Source organism: Puma concolor, chromosome B3, assembly GCF_028749965.1.
Source record: "Puma concolor isolate L17-30 chromosome B3, mPumCon1.1.hap2, whole genome shotgun sequence".
NCBI classification, from domain to species: Eukaryota; Metazoa; Chordata; class Mammalia; order Carnivora; family Felidae; genus Puma; species Puma concolor.
Window position 1 is genome coordinate 43,091,125 of NC_141672.1, and position 16,545 is coordinate 43,107,669.

Consider the following 16,545-nt stretch of genomic DNA (forward strand, 5'->3'; position numbering starts at 1 on the left):
TACAGGCTCTGAGCTGTCAGCACAGAGCCTGACGTGGAGCTTGAACTCATGAACCATGAGATCATGACCTGAGACAAAGTCAGATGCTTAACCAAGTAAGTCACCCAGATGCTCCTATGCCACTTTAGATCCTACTAATTTAAGAGAATGTAAAACATTTAATGCTCTCACTATGTGCACAAAATGAGAAATAACTCCAATCTTACTTCACATTTATTCTCCTGGAAAACTTCGTCTTGAATATCTCTCAATTCTGAATGACAAAAGGTGTTCACTCAATATAAAATGGAGGTTTTAAATACCCTACAACAATGTTTTTCTGACTTCATGCATTTCCTTTTCTGATTTACAGAGAAATATGCATACCTCTAGAAGTCCTTTTCACTTAAGAGAATGCAGCAGTGGGCATGGAAGAACCAGTAAATGAGAATATATTTGATCTTCATTAATCTGATGATTGCATATTTGCAAATTCATCTACCCAATAAAATTTATTTGGAACCCCAAAATCAATAGTCACAGTGCTTTTGTGGTCACTCACAGATATGTGTAGACCAGTAAAAAACTTTTGCATCACCCAATATACACTTCACCTGCTGAGGTTGAACAAGGTGATGCTCTGCTTTATTTCAGCTCTTATACTGTAAACAAGTTGGTTTTTTTGTTTGTTTTTTTTTTTGGTTTTTTATTTTTGCTGTCTGTGTATGCTCTGTTCAGATTTTTGTGCATTTTTTTTGTTGGTGATTTGTGGTTTTAAGTGGCCCCCAGTCATACTGCTAAAGAGCTATCTGATACCCTAAGTGCACAAAAGCTGTGATGGGCATTAGAAAATGCATGGATTGGATAAGCTTTGTTTAGGCATGAGCTACAGTGTTGTGGACCCTGAGCTCAATGTTAATGCATCAACAATATATATTATAATAAGTTCATTTAAACAGAAACACAAAAACACAGATGTGGTCATTTGACAAAGATGTTATGATCAGAGGCTTGCAGGAACCTAGCCCTGTATTCTCCCCTAGGAGCAATGTGTCAGTATTTACTAATTCAGTGTTGCTGGTGAACACATAACTAATCACTGAATATGCTAGTGTTCGGTATGCTCTGTTCTATTTTTATTTCCAAAATATTATAGCAGAAAGTTTAGCTAATGAGGTTCTAAAATAGTCATGAGTGCACTGAGCAATGTGTCAGAAATTCATACAACGTAAAGAGTGAATTTCTACAGTATCATCTAATTTAACCTGTCCTAAACAAGGCATGTTCTGTCACAGTTTTGATGTTCAAATTATATTTGTCTAATATGTAGTATAATAAATATATGACTATTAAAATTTTTTAAGTGAATGCATACTACCAAAATTACCTCATGCACCACCCTCAAATACTAACACTGACACCTGAATCACATTTGGGAAAATACTGGTATATATTCCACAAAAAGTCATTACTAAATTTTTTAATAATGGCACTTTTGATAATTTTTAATAAAAAAAATTTGCCCGCACTTAAAATAATTATTTTCTTAATTCAGATTAAGATCACTAGTGTAATTATAATACAAAACAACATAACATTCAGTATGAGAACAATACAAAAAAAGTGTGATAGGATTCAAGTGAATATTCTAATAAATGATACATTAAGAAGCAGTATTTTGATGTATACCTGTAACTGTGTCAAACTGCTGAGATAATGGGTTAGGAGCACAGTTTTGATCCAATGACTCTGCATTAGTGGCAGGTGGCTGCACAGGGATGGAATGTCCCAGTAGGATGTTCTCTGCTGCTGCTGTCAGCCTGGGCCTTTGTCCTTCACTAAGTTCACCTGCACTGTATTCCAAGTCCTGTAAAAGGTAGAAACAATGGTTTCAAACCCTGTGTTAAAATCAAGTCAAGGGGGGCGCCTGGGTGGCGCAGTCGGTTAAGCGTCGGACTTCAGCCAGGTCATGATCTCGCGGTCCGTGAGTTCAAGCCCCGCGTCGGGCTCTGGGCTGATGGCTCAGAGCCTGGAGCCTGTTTCCGATTCTGTGTCTCCCTCTCTCTCTGCCCCTCCCCCGTTCATGCTCTGTCTCTCTCTGTCCCAAAAATAAATAAAAAACGTTGAAAAAAAAATTTAAAAAAAAAAAAAAATAAATAAATAAATAAAATCAAGTCAAGGAGCACCTGGCTGACTCAATCAGCTTAGGGTCCCACTCTTGATTTCGGCTCAGGTCACAATCTCATTGTTTGTGGGATCGAGCTCTCCATTGGTCTCTGCACTGATAGTGCAGAGCCCGCTTGGGATTCTACCTCTCTCTGCCCCTCCCCTGTTTGCGCGTGTGCATGCACACGCTCTCTCTCTCTCAAAATAAAAAAAAAATAAACTTAAAAAAACTAATAAAATCAAGTCAAAACAACAAATCTTTGTCAAGTACAATGGTCCACGCCACTTGACTGCTTGGAAGGTATTTTAGAAAGTGCTTATTATGCCACATACACACTATGGAAAAACAGGTGTAAAAATTCATTTAATCAGGCATTTAGCAATAGGCTTTGTTGCCAAAATCTTGTTTTTTTGAAGTTAAATAACCATTACCTGCTTTTCAAATTCCAAATTAGGTAGCAAAACACATAAGAAAAAAATTATTATTTATACTAAGTATTGGCACACATCACACATCGTCCATAGAGCTTAAAATTAAAATGATAGAAAATTTACCTCTCATTCTTTATGAATGAAAATTGTCTGAACTTGTCAGGGTAAAATTTATAGTTAAACAAGTATGATGATGAGAATATACCTTAAATGATAGAAACATTACCCCTATCCAAACAATTATATTTTTTATAAGTACACAAGTTGAAGAAGACTACTTTAACCATATTTAATAAAGTTTTTTTCCCTGGGAAAGTATACAAGTACAAACACATCTCTTTATCAAATATATGAAGTAAATTTAAATACTTAAAAGAATTGGGACGCCTGAGTGTCTCAGTTGTTTAAGTGTATGACTTTGGCTCAAGTCTTGATCTCGTGGTTTGTGGGTTCAAGACCTGCGTCAGGCTCTGTGCTGACAGCTCAGAGCCTGGAGCGTGCTTCAGATTCTGTGTCTGTGTCTCTCTCTCTCTCTCTCTCTCTCTCTCTTTCTCTCTCCCTCCCTCTCTGCCCCTCCCCCACTTGTGCTCTGTCTCTCTCTCTCTCAAATATAAATAAACATTTAAAAAAACTAGAAAGAATTAATAAGACTTCTATTTTCTTTCTGGATTAAAAATGATATATCTAATCACTACCACATTTTGTAACTCAGAAATATTCTAACTATGAGTTTGCTCATCAAGAACTGAATAAAAATTCCAAAGTCTGAAAGCTCTCATGTTTGTCATTTAAATGGGATTTAATTTCAACCAAGTGTTTTTACTAGAATATATTAAGAAATCAATTAGAAATTAATTAGAAATATTTCACAGTGCCTATTTTACTCTGCCACTACCATATAAAATATTGTGCAATAAACAGTACCTTTTCTATTGTGAATCAATTTTCTAGGTGCTTGTAATTGCTGAGCTATTTAACACCTTACAGTCTATGACCCGACTGAAGCCTTAGTTTGCCCACTCACAAAGTGCTCTCATACTCCAAAGTACCATTGATCTTGGCAACAACCCAGGCTGCAGATACTTGTACCCAGAGTAACATCAGGGAGCACAAAGGCCCAGCTAGGGTGAAAGGTTGCAGGCAAAATCTGGCCAGGATTCATTCCTTCACCCTCTTCCCCTCCAAACACCAGGACTGGATTATAAAATCTCCATATTCCTTAGCTTATGACCTCCTTGCCCAAAATCTCTTAATAGCCTCTACAGTAGTGCCCAAGCCTTTCCACAGCCTAAAAGGTTCTTCATGATCATCTGGTTCAACCACGTTCTCCAGACTTATCTCTTTATCTAAAGTGCTATCACACCGAGATATTCAACACTTTCTAAATATTTTCATTAGTTATCAACTTTGATTAATCGTTAATCCCTCTTCTCCCCACATGACTATAACCTTACTAAAGGTAGGGGTCCTATCTCCTTCACATATTTACTATATGTGTCTGGCATCTAGTAAATATTCGGTAAATGGGTGAAGAAAAAGAGAAAGAATGAATGATCCTCACAAATCATTTAAAAGGGCTTCAGCTTTTTTCAACTAGAGAACAAGAGGGTTAGAACGGATAGTCTGAATTCCTTTCAACTGTAAAATTGTAGCGCTCTGACTTCAGGTCAAAGTTACAAAAGCTTTTTTTTTTTTTCTGTATTAGGATCAAACCAAGAGGAAAAAAAAAAATCACTAAGGTTAATAAGTACCTCTGAAGGGTAGACTGCTTGCTGCGAAACTAATGACTCCTGGGTCATTTTGGCAAGAAGAGAAAGAATTCCATCTGTAGGAGTCTTTTTATGGGGCATCCTAATCACTTGTCCTTCGCTGGGAGGATCGTCTTCCTGAATGAAATATAAAGACAATGAATAAGGCAAAGAAACCCTATCAAGCAATTGTATTTTTCTTGATTTATGATTAATAAAACGTAGTAGTAGTTATCATGAAAATGGCCTATTAGCACATTATGGAAAGAAGGCAGACTCTATTTTCATTTAGTTCTCATTTCCATTTGACTATACTAACAACCCTCTAGTTTGCCTCAAACAGAAACACCACCATAAAGTCATTTGATTACAATTAAACTGGAGATTTATTATAATAAGCATGAAAATTGGACCCCCTGTCCCAAGGGATTGAGTTTAAATGATTCACAGATGTTTTATATAGGACCATCAAGTTTCTGGCTCACAGTTTCCTGCTTCCTATTTATGCAGCACCTGAAGCAACACCACAGTGTGGTAATGGGGGCGAAGCACCATCTTAACACTACAGCCTGGACCACAGGCGAAAATAAAAACCTGCAGAAATATGCTAAGGCGCCTATAGACCTTCGAGTGTCCCTTCCAAAAGGGCTGATCTCTGGTACTTGGCTAGGGAGCAGGTACTGCAGCCCTCCCTGGAGTACCCAGACTAGGCTTCCTGGTGCTTCAAATATGACCCATCCCAAAGATGAAGGGCAGTGTGGGCCTCAGAGTCAGAGAAACTGGATTCCTCTGTAAATACAACTATTAACAAGAGTTTTACTTCCATCAATAGTATTTTTTACTTATTTTACTATTAATGAAACAAAGTTTATTAACTCTAGATTGCCATAAGTCTTTATCCCCCAGCTGTATATAAATAAATGTCTCTTGGTGACATGACTTCAAGTTATTCTTGGTTTTTCAAGATGGTACTTCTGCATTTGACTTCATTATGAATTTGTAGACATTTAATTTAGGCTTAGCAAAAATACCAAATTAGAGTTCAGTTTCAAATGTAGAAAAAGAAAAGGTGTTTTCATTTAGCCCTGGTTTGGTTTAACCATTTACTTTAAACAAACTTAAACATGCTCTGGCACCATGATAAAGTTCTAAGAATGGATAAAAATGCCATAATGACATAGTAAGTAAGCCAAATATCAGTTTAATGCTTCTCTGAAAATAAAGACATCTCATTTATGCCTTCCCCACATATTATTTCATAAAAGTGATTTCCACTCTCTTCATAATGGACTTAATTACTTACAATAAATGATTACTGTTAGAGAAGTAACTGTTCCATTAAAATCTTACAAAAACTATCCTTAATGCGTTATTTTACCCCCTGTACAGGGTAAATTGTTTTTAACAAATTTTATCACTTGGGTACATTAATTTCCAGATTAAGCATCTTTATACTGTAGAGATATTAAGTATTAAGTATCTTTAATAGTAGGAAGATGCTACCTAGCCCACAAAGCTGTCTGTTGGACTTGAGCAATGCCCCACCACACACACCTAACCCCTTGTAACTTCAGCTTTAGGATTTAGAAAGCCTCTTATTAGAACTTAAAATTTACAATTATCATCTTAAAATGAAAAGGTCTCATTATATTATTTATATAATATATAATAATAAATATATAATTATAAATACATAATAAATATTAAATATTATTTATATAATAAATAATTTATATTATAAATATAAATAATAAATTGTTTATATAATAAATATATTTTATTTATTTAATATTTTAAATATTTTAAATAATAATTATAAATATTTAATATTTATTTGATATATTTGTTTACATACTTATGTTATATATTATATATTTATACATATATAATTGCACATATATATAATTATATATAGTATTTTATAGTATTATATATAATAATATATATAATGTTTATAATATAAGAATAAATATTAAATATTTATTATATAAATAACAGAGAGAGAGAGAGCTGTGGATCTGTCACTAAATAGCTATGTGACATGGACAAGTCATTTAACCTCACTCAACTTCATCTGTGAAGTGAGTAGTCGCATATAACAAAGGATGCACGTGAGAACACTGGGAACTTTTTCAAAATATACAGGTCTAGGCTTCTAACTGCTCACAAACATGCACACCGTACAACCCACATGACCTACCGAATCCACGTATCAGAGGATGGAACCAGCAGGCATACTTTTTAAAAAGTTCCCCTGGTGATTTAATACACATTCTACCTTACATCACTTCAAGTGGCTGCTTTAAAGGAACTTCTAGCATCATGATTATAAAGGGATAGAAGGACTTTTCAAAAATGTACCAATCTCTTTGTTTTCATTATGGTCATGTATAATGACACAAATGGAAAGACAAAAATGCCACCAGACTTTACTTCCAGATTTATCCAACCCCTTGAAACTACTAAAAAGTAGATGAAGTATATGAAAAATTTCATTTCAAGACATGGGACATCAGGTGGCAAAAGACAGTGATTCCTGAGAGATGGAAAACAAATCAGGAGAAATGTGCGGCTGCTCCAGATTACTGCCTGTGAAAGTTTCCAGCCTGCAGCACAGGCGGGAGAACCCTGGCAGAGCTCAGTGGCTCCTGAGCTGAGAAGACAGGACTGAAACTCCAAGGAAGCCGAGACAGCAGGGGGTTCATAAGACAGGCTACCAGAAAAGTGAAAGCTGCACAGGGAGAGAACTCTGGAGATCTGCAGAGGGTGCCCTTGGAGCACTAAATACTGATCAGCACATGCATGCAGGGTAACCACATGAGGCTGGATGAAAAAACACATGAGAAACGATTGGCTCTAATAGTGCCCAGGGCGTGTACACAGGCTGGAATAACAGCTGTTCCCACCAGGCGGGCTGGGAAACTACATTTAAGGCACTGGTTGGAGTGCATAGAAGGGTCTTGCCTCCAAAGTGGGGAGTGAGTACTGCTCTGGTCTTGCCCAATGAATCTTCAAAACAAGACTCAAAAGGGTAAAAACTGTCTTTAGGTAACTTAACTATATGTTTGAGCGAAGTCCAAAACTCTTTGCAAATTCCTGTAAAATGTAATTCCTATAAAACATGGATGCAAAAAAGTCAACACAAAATTTTAGCAGATCAGGGGCACCTGGGTGGCTCAGTTGGTTAACCGTCTGACTTCAGCTCAGGTCATGATCTCACTGTTGGTGGGTCTGAGCCCCGCGTTGGGCTCTGTGCTGACAGCTGAGAGCCTGGAGGCTGCTTCCTGTTCTTTATCTCCCTCTCGCTCTCTGCCCCTCCCCCACTCGCACTCTGTCTGTCTTTTGAAAATAAATAAATGTTAAAAAAAAAAATTAGCAGATCAAATTAAACAGCTTTTCTTAAAAAGTTTACCATACACCTACCACATTATCCATCCATTCCACTCCTAGGTATTTGCCCAAGAGAAATGAAAGCATATGTCCATACAAAACTTATACACAGATGTTTATAGTTGCTTTATTTGTGATAGTCAAAACTGGAATAAATCCAAATGTCCAGTGACAGGTAAATGGAAAAGTTGTGGTACAACCATCCAACATATTACTACTCAGCAATAAAAAGGAATGAACAATAGTTCACCCCAATAGGGGTGACTGGGTGGTTCAATCAGCTAAGCATCCGACTCTTGATTTTGGCTCAGGTCACGATCTCACAGTGGTGAGACTGACCCCTGTGCCGGGTTCTGTGCTGAAAAGGAATGAACAATAGTTCACCCCAATAGGGGTGACTGGGTGGTTCAATCAGCTAAGCATCCGACTCTTGATTTTGGCTCAGGTCACGATCTCACAGTGGTGAGACTGACCCCTGTGCCGGGTTCTGTGCTGAGCATGGAGCCTGCTTAAGATTCCCTCTCCCTCTTCCCTCTCTCACCTCACACTCTCTCTCAAAAAAGAAAAGAAAAAAGAAAAAAAAAAGGGAATGAACTATGATACACACTATAATACAGATGAATCTCAAAATAATAATACTGAGTTAAAGCAACCAGGAAAAAAAGATATCCATTTCTGTTGTTTTGGAAAATGCAAACTAATCTACAGTTACAGAAAGTAGACCAACAGTTGTGGTAGACGTGGTGGATGAGAGGACTCATAGGAGATGAGGAGAAGGGATTACAAAAGGGCATGAGGACACTTTGGGGAATGATGGATGAGGATATAGTCATTATCTTGATTGCAGTAATGGCTTTACAGATGTATACGTATGTCCAAAATCATCAAACTTTTTTAAAAAAAAGAGTAACAATATCAGCAATGCTTAGCAAAGGCTATAGATAAACATAGATGAGAGTTGAGTACAACTACCTGTCCTTGCTTAGATTGCTGAAAATATATATAAAAAGGAAAGATTTCTATTCCATCATAGTATTTCAAAAGAAAGTTCCTATTATCATTTCTGTATGATATTTATGTATGTGATAATTGATATTACATATAATATGAATTGATATTACACATATTGTAATAATTATAATATATTTTTCAATGCCTATTTTTTATTCCATAGTGCTATGTAATAACTAGGAAGTGATGGTACCACCCACTGTGTCCTATTTCAGTTTCTTTTTCTTATGCCAATGAATTGAATTATTTTTAGCGCAAAGAATTATAATCCTGGTTAGGGGAAAATAACAAATATATTATAAGAAAGCTGGTTTAAACAGATAATATCCTGTTTGAAATATTGTAAAGGCAATATATCCATATGACAATTTGTACTGAGCTAGATTTTCATCATATAATTACATTACCTGTGTATTTTTGAACTACTGGAGCCACGGAGATTAATAGTTTTCTTTTCATTCTCACAATTATGATAATTAAATGTGCAAATATGATAATGAAATGTGCAAGAAATCTTAAATTCCTTCGTGGATATTCTGTTAAATTTTATACTTATAACTCAAATATTTGAGAAAAACCCTAATCAATGGCAACAAGTGTATCAAAATACTCTTTGTGTCAGAATTCAATGGGGGGGGGGGCGGCGATAATTTCTTACCATTTCAAGGGCATCATGCAGAGTACTGGATAAGCTATCGTTTAGGTTTGTCAGACACAGTCGTCCATCTCCTAAAACTAGGAATTACAACATAAAAATTCAGAAAACAGAAGAAACATAAATTTAGTAAATAATCTGACCATAAAGCCATTATATTTAAACTTATACAAAAAATATACTTCTCTTAAATAATAATTCACAAGCTACTCAATCTCACCAGTTTTTTTTTTTAAGTATATTTTATAACAAAGATGAGAGTCTTGTTTTACCTACCAACTGGTCATAACTTGAGACACTTGAAATTGAGAGGCACTCCTAAATACTACTGATGTAATTAAAATGGATTAAAATTAAAAACTGATTAACCTTTCAGGGCCCCTGGGTGGCTCAGTCGGTTAAGTGCACAACTCTTAATTTTGGCTCAGTTCATGATCTCATAGTTCGTGGGTTCAAGCCTCGCATCAGGCTCTGTGCTGGCAGCATGGAGCCTGCTTGGTATTTTTTCTCTCTTCGTCTCTCTCTCTCTCTCTCTGTCCCTTCACTGCTCACTCTATCACCATCTCAAAATAAATAAACATTAAAAACAAACAAAAAACTGAGTAACCTTTCTAAAGAGCAAGTTGGCAATGTATCAGTATTTTTTTTTTAATTTTTTTTTTCAACGTTTATTTATTTTTGGGACAGAGAGAGACAGAGCATGAACAGGGGAGGGGCAGAGAGAGAGGGAGACACAGAATCGGAAACAGGCTCCAGGCTCTGAGCCATCAGCCCAGAGCCCCACGCGGGGCTCGAACTCACGGACCACGAGATCGTGACCTGGCTGAAGTCGGACGCTTAACTGACTGCGCCACCCAGGCGCCCCAGTATTTTTTTTTTTTTAAATGTATCAGTATTTTAAAGGTGCATACTCTGCTTTAGCAATTCCACTTCTAGGTTTGTATTCTTTTTTTATTATTATTTATTTAAAAGTTTGTTTTTTTTTTTTTAATTTTTTTTCCAACGTTTATTTATTTTTGGGACAGAGAGAGACAGAGCATGAACGGGGGAGGGGCAGAAAGAGAGAGAGGGAGACACAGAATCGGAAACAGGCTCCAGGCTCTGAGCCATCAGCCCAGAGCCCCACGCGGGGCTCGAACTCACGGACCGCGAGATCGTGACCTGGCTGAAGTTGGACGCTTAACCGACTGCGCCACCCAGGCGCCCCAGTATTTTTTTTTTTTTTTTTAATGTATCAGTATTTTAAAGGTGCATACTCTGCTTTAGCAATTCCACTTCTAGGTTTGTATTCTTTTTTTATTATTATTTATTTAAAAGTTGTTTTTTTTTTTTAATTTTTTTTTCAACGTTTATTTATTTTTGGGACAGAGAGAGACAGAGCATGAACGGGGGAGGGGCAGAGAGAGAGGGAGACACAGAATCGGAAACAGGCTCCAGGCTCTGAGCCATCAGCCCAGAGCCTGACGCGGGGCTCGAACTCACGGACCGCGAGATCGTGACCTGGCTGAAGTCAGACGCTTAACCAACTGCGCCACCCAGGTGCCCCTAAAAGTTTTTATTTTAATATTTGATTGATGCAGGGCTCAATCCCATGAACCGTGAAATCATGACCCGAGCTGAAATCAAGAGTCAGATGCTTGGGGCACCTGGGTGGCTAAGTCAGTTAAGCATCTGACTCTTGGTTTCAGCTCAGGTCATGAGCTTGTGGTCATGAGTTCGAGGCCCACATCAGGCTCCGTGTTGACAGTGTGGAGCCTGCTTGGGATTCTCTCTCTCTCTCTCTCTCTCTCTCTGCTCCTCCCCTGCTCATGCTCTCTGTTTCTCTCTCTCAAAATAAACTTAAAAAAAAAAAAAAAAAAAAAAGAGTTGGATGCTTAACCAACTGAGGCAGCCAGGCACCTCTAGGCATGTATTCTTTTTTAAAAAATTTATTTACTTATTTTTTAACATTTATTTATTATTGAAAGACAGAGAGACACAGAGAGTGAGCAGGGGAGGGGTAGAGAGAGGGGGAGACACAGAATCTGAAGTAGGCTCCAGGCTCTGAGCTGTCAGCCCAGAGCCCGACATGGGGCTCGAACTCACAAACTGCGAGATCATGACCTGAGCCAAAGTCGGTCGCTCAACCAACTGAGCCACCCAGGTGCCCCTAAAAAAAATTTTTTTTAAATGTTTATTTATTTCTGAGAGAGAGAGGGAGACAGCACACAAGCGGGGGAGGTGAAGAGAGATTGGGAGGCACAGAATCCAAAGCAGGCTCCAGGCTCTGAGCTGTCAACACAGAGCCCAACATGGGGCTTGAACTCAGGAACCATGAGATCATGACCTAAGCCGGTCCATCACTTAACCAACTGAGCCACCTAACGTGTCCCTCTAGGCATGTATTCTATGGAAATTATCAAATAGGTGTACAAAGTGTACTAAGTGTACACACATATGTGTATGTGTGTAAGAAGGGTCATCAGAGAGTTCTGTATAATATGGAAACACTGAAAACAATCTACATGCCGACTACCATGGCATTGTTTTAACAGACTACACACAACTAAAAAACTGAGGTACAGCTACATGTGTTGATATAGAAGGATGTCCACCATATACTATTAGGTTAAAAAAAAATGCAGTTTAAAAACAATTTATATAGTACGATTCTATTTTTAAAGCTAAAAATACACATACACATGTATTTAGGTATCTACATATGCAATAGAAAAGAAAAAGACTGGAAGGGTATATTTCAAACTATTAAGAGTGGTATTATTTCTGGAAGGTGAGATTTATGACCAAGATTTTACTTTCTGAAGTTAAGGCACAGAAGAGTTAACTTGCAGAGTCCATATTCTTTCTATTATACCATGTTTAATCTTGAAAATTAAGAAAAAAGACTTGACACAGAAAACTATTACTTGGGAATTATCATAATCTAACCAGTGAAATCAATTGATACAAGTTAACTTACTCTTGGGAGCCATTTTTTGACCACAGTTAAGTAAAATCTCTCCTTCAGAGAGGGGTCTATCTAAAGTCTCAGTTTCAGTGACAGTAATACTCAAGCTGCTCTCAGTTGTTGATGAATCAGAAGCTGGCATCTGTATGAGGGAAGGGACATTGGTGGCAGCAGAAAGTGGCATAAAAGGAACTGGAGGTTCTGGAGGTGCAGGCTGAGCAGGGAAATCCACACTCTCAGGTTCTTCATCCTTGGCCACAGACATTACACTAAGAAGAAAGAGACATATTGTGAACTTATTAGGTCACTGAAAGCCTATATTAATTTTTATATAAAAAACAGATTCAAAGAGCTCCTTTAGCAAAGTATTTCTATAATCTGCACTACTGTAATTACCAAGATTTATTTTTCCAAAATTGTTTTCATGCTTTAATCATAGGCCATCTTGAAAGTTGTACCATCTCTACAACAAATTTACAAGGTGATATAAAAGTTAACTGGGTCATTGTAAATGAAGATTCATTCACTCTGGGGAGAAATCATTTTCTATTTTACTAACAATATTATAACAATATATACCTTTAATCTGTTTCATAAAAAGGTCTTTTAAAATGATAATTGAAGGTATAAATAAATTTGGTGAATTTTTTAAAAACTTGAAGTTTATGAAACTTCTACTAAAGTATAAAGTAGCTTATGGTTTATAAAACTTCATTTATCATTTCTGATGTTTTTAATGGGTCACATATGTCAACTTAAGATGAAATGCAGTTACTGAAAGTAAATATGTTATCATTTACATAGCTCTTGGGTGAAGTTCTTCTTGAAGAGAGTTAGGATTCTCTTCTTCCAGGGGCAGGTCTCCATCACTCCATGGTTTAGGACGCCCTGGGCCTGAGATCTTCAATTTCTCAATGGAAATCTCTGACAAAGTTGGGGTAAGAGCTGCTGCAGGAGGAGGTGTAGTAGCAGGAGTAACTGTTGGAGTATTAACAAGTGTGATGGCAGACATATCATTTCCTAAAGATTTTTTGTTTAAAGAGAAAGGAAAAGATAAAAGTCAATAAACACTCCATAGGAAACAACAAGATACGCTGTTTCAGGAATCTCTTAATATTTTGGCATACAAATAATGGTGATAATAATTAATAATAATAATAATGGCTAATAATGGGGAAATTCTCAGGTTTATTTAGTAAAGGATAAGAAAACAATCTTGAAAAGATATCACTTTTAATACTACCATGAACTTAAAAGCAGTATAAGTGTGCATTAGATCACATACTCTTTTTTTTAATAGTTTTTTGTTTTTTTTTTTTTAAGTAATTTCTTTGCCCAACATGGGGCTCAAACTCACGACCCTGAGATCAAGAGTTGCATGCTCTACTGACTGAGCCAGCCAGGTACCACTAGGAAATTAAGAAACCAATTTCTTTGTCTCTTTACAAGAAAAAATGATTTACTAAAACCTAGTAAACAGTAGGTATGTACATATTAATCCATAAAACATAAAATAAACCATGAAATCTTATTTAGTAGTTATTAGATTAAAACTAAGTTATAGAAATAAGGTTTCTACCTTTTTCAGCAAATATTTCTTTCACAGGAATAGCTAAATCATGATCTGAATCATAGGGAGAAGAATCTGGAGTTTTTACCAACACACTCTCCTTAGGAGGTGATGAAGGTGAACGAGGAGGAGTTGGTTGTGGGGTAGGCACTGGGGTACACACTCTTGCCTAAAATAAAACAAGACAAATGGTGCTTATAATCACCCATATAAAGGTAATGTAAAACAATGCAATAAGCTCATTTAGAGATTAACAGAATTTAAATGGAGGGGAAGAAATGGAGCCCTAACTTCCCTGGCTCTTGAACTTCTTCTAGCTGCTAAGTTTCAAGACTAGCCTGCAGAAAGCCTCAGGCCATTAAAATAGCTCTGACTCTGAAGTAGGCCCCAAAGAAATCAGAAGCTCGCTCTTCTAATATTGATAGGAAGACACAGCTGAATATACAGCTGAAGATCAAATGCAAACACAAGCTAGGTAGGCCATGTAACAGAAAGGAAGCATTTTAACTGACAAGATATCAAGAGCAGCTTTTTAGCACAAAAGATCACAGCCTGTAAAAAGCAATGGAAGGATAAAAAAAAAGTAGGGGGGTTGAAATGAAGACAATATGGAGATAGAAATACTGGGGAAGAAAAAAGTAAACACTTTAAAATTGATTTGTTAAATGTGTAATCATTCAAATGGGTCAGAATTCAAAAAGGTACACAAGAAAGATAATGAGTATTAAATCTCCTTTCCTAGCCATGTCCTGTCCACCTAGTTCCCTTCCCCTGAGTCATCAAACATAATCTTGACTTAAATCATGTCTACAGATTATCGACAGAACAATTTCCTAAAAGTGGGACTGCTGTTTAAAGGGTTAGCTGCATTTTTTATTTGAATACATATTGCCAAATTTCCCTCTACAGGGTTATGTTATTGTACACTAATCACAAGAAGATATGAGAATTCCCATTTCCCCAAAGTTTTCTACACAATGGCATTATCAAACTTTTAGAGTTTTACCAATCTAATCAGTAAAAATGAGGTTTCAGTGATTTTTTTCTTATTACCAATGATATTGACCACCTTTTTATATGTATATGGGCCATTTGTATTTCTTTTCTGTGTGTGAACTATCTAGACATGTCTTTTACCTATTTTTTTTAATACACTGTCTTTTTCTCCTCGTTCTAAAACATCCTTATATAGGAGGGTAATTAGCCTTTATTCTGTACTCTGAGTTGAAAATTGATATACAATTTAGAAACCATGAAGTGTATTAAAAATTCTACAGCACTGCTTAATAATTAGCATATTCTCAACTCTTATTTTTAAATGAAAGAAATACACTGGTTTTTTTTTTTTCTTCTTGGCTGCATAAAACTACAGCAACAAATGCACTGTTTTCAAATATAATGCCACTTGACCATCATCATGAGAGGATCTCAAGGTATTCTACTAGTATTAGTAATGGATAATGATGATAAACAGTTATTGAGTACCAAATTCTGGACACAAGATTAAGCTATTTTCATTCATCATCTCACTATATCTTCCACAAAATCTTGGCTAAAAAGATAATAGTATGATAAAGATACAAGTCTCTCCAAATAAAACCAATCAAAACTGGATCAATTCCCATAAAATTACCAACAAAATCTTTTAAAAGCTAAATTTTAATGTATATTTGGAAGATCAAAAGGCCAAGAAAAGCCATGACAATTCTGAAGATAATGAACAATATGGCAGTGGTGGAAGGGAGCCTGCCCTCCTAGATAGTAAAAAGATTTCTGATAAAGTCTTGGTCATTTGAACTCTATGCATTTTCTCTATTATACTTGAGACTAAAGTAACAGAGCTGAGGGTTCAAATTCAGGTCTTCCCAGCACCAAAGTCCATGCTCTTAACAACTGTACATACTGCCTATTTATACTGATTTTTCTACATTTTTCTCATTCAATCACCCTCATGAGAGTATATGCAGCATACGGGCAGAAAGCAAACCAGTGTAATTAGTACAGAGAAAACCATAACCCAACAACATCTGCACTGCTTGCATTACCAATGAACTAAGAAAGCGCAAACCCAAAGTATGTACCTAATCTCGTGCATAATCACATCACATCAATTACATTATACCATCTCCATAAAATTCAAATATGTAACTTTATGCTGTTTTTTTCAAGTTTATTTTAAGAGAGAGAGAGCATGTGCATGTGTGTGTGCAGGGGAGAGGCAGAGAGAGAGGGAAAGAAAGAATCCCAAGCAGGCTTTGCACTGTCAGTACAGAGCCCGACTCAAGGCTTGAACTCCCAAACCACAGATCGTGACCTGAGCCGAAATCAAGAGTCAGACACTTAATTGACTGAGCCGCCCAGGCGCCCCTGTAACTTCATGTTTATACCTCAAATGACTTAGTTTAAATGTTTCACCTATATAAAATGATGCCCTCATGATCTATGAAATCAGAAGTGACTACAAAGTTTTAAACAGCTGATAGTAGTATAGAGTCTATATATATATAACATGTATAATTCCATGTTGCTATAATAGATTAGAAACTAACACAGTATGGCTGATGAAACAAACAACAAAAGAACATAAACTATATTTTATTTTATTTTATTTTTTTATTTATTTTTTTTTTCAACGTTTTATTTATTT

General features: G+C 36.4%; 1 protein-coding gene across 8 annotated transcripts in view; it reads right to left on the reverse strand.

The window, feature by feature from the left end:
* KIAA0586 (KIAA0586 ortholog) overlaps positions 1-16,545 on the reverse strand; it is a 114,329-nt gene that overhangs the window by 44,809 nt on the left and 52,975 nt on the right. For all 8 annotated transcript variants that reach the window (XM_086709646.1, XM_086709648.1, XM_086709645.1 and 5 more), the window contains 6 exons: positions 13,908-14,067; positions 13,129-13,348; positions 12,341-12,597; positions 9,385-9,461; positions 4,329-4,463; positions 1,669-1,846 (listed from right to left, as the gene is read on the reverse strand). In XM_086709646.1, the coding sequence (XP_086565772.1) occupies positions 1,669-1,846; positions 4,329-4,463; positions 9,385-9,461; positions 12,341-12,597; positions 13,129-13,348; positions 13,908-14,067 (1,027 nt within the window). The remainder of the gene's footprint in view (positions 1-1,668; positions 1,847-4,328; positions 4,464-9,384; positions 9,462-12,340; positions 12,598-13,128; positions 13,349-13,907; positions 14,068-16,545) is intronic.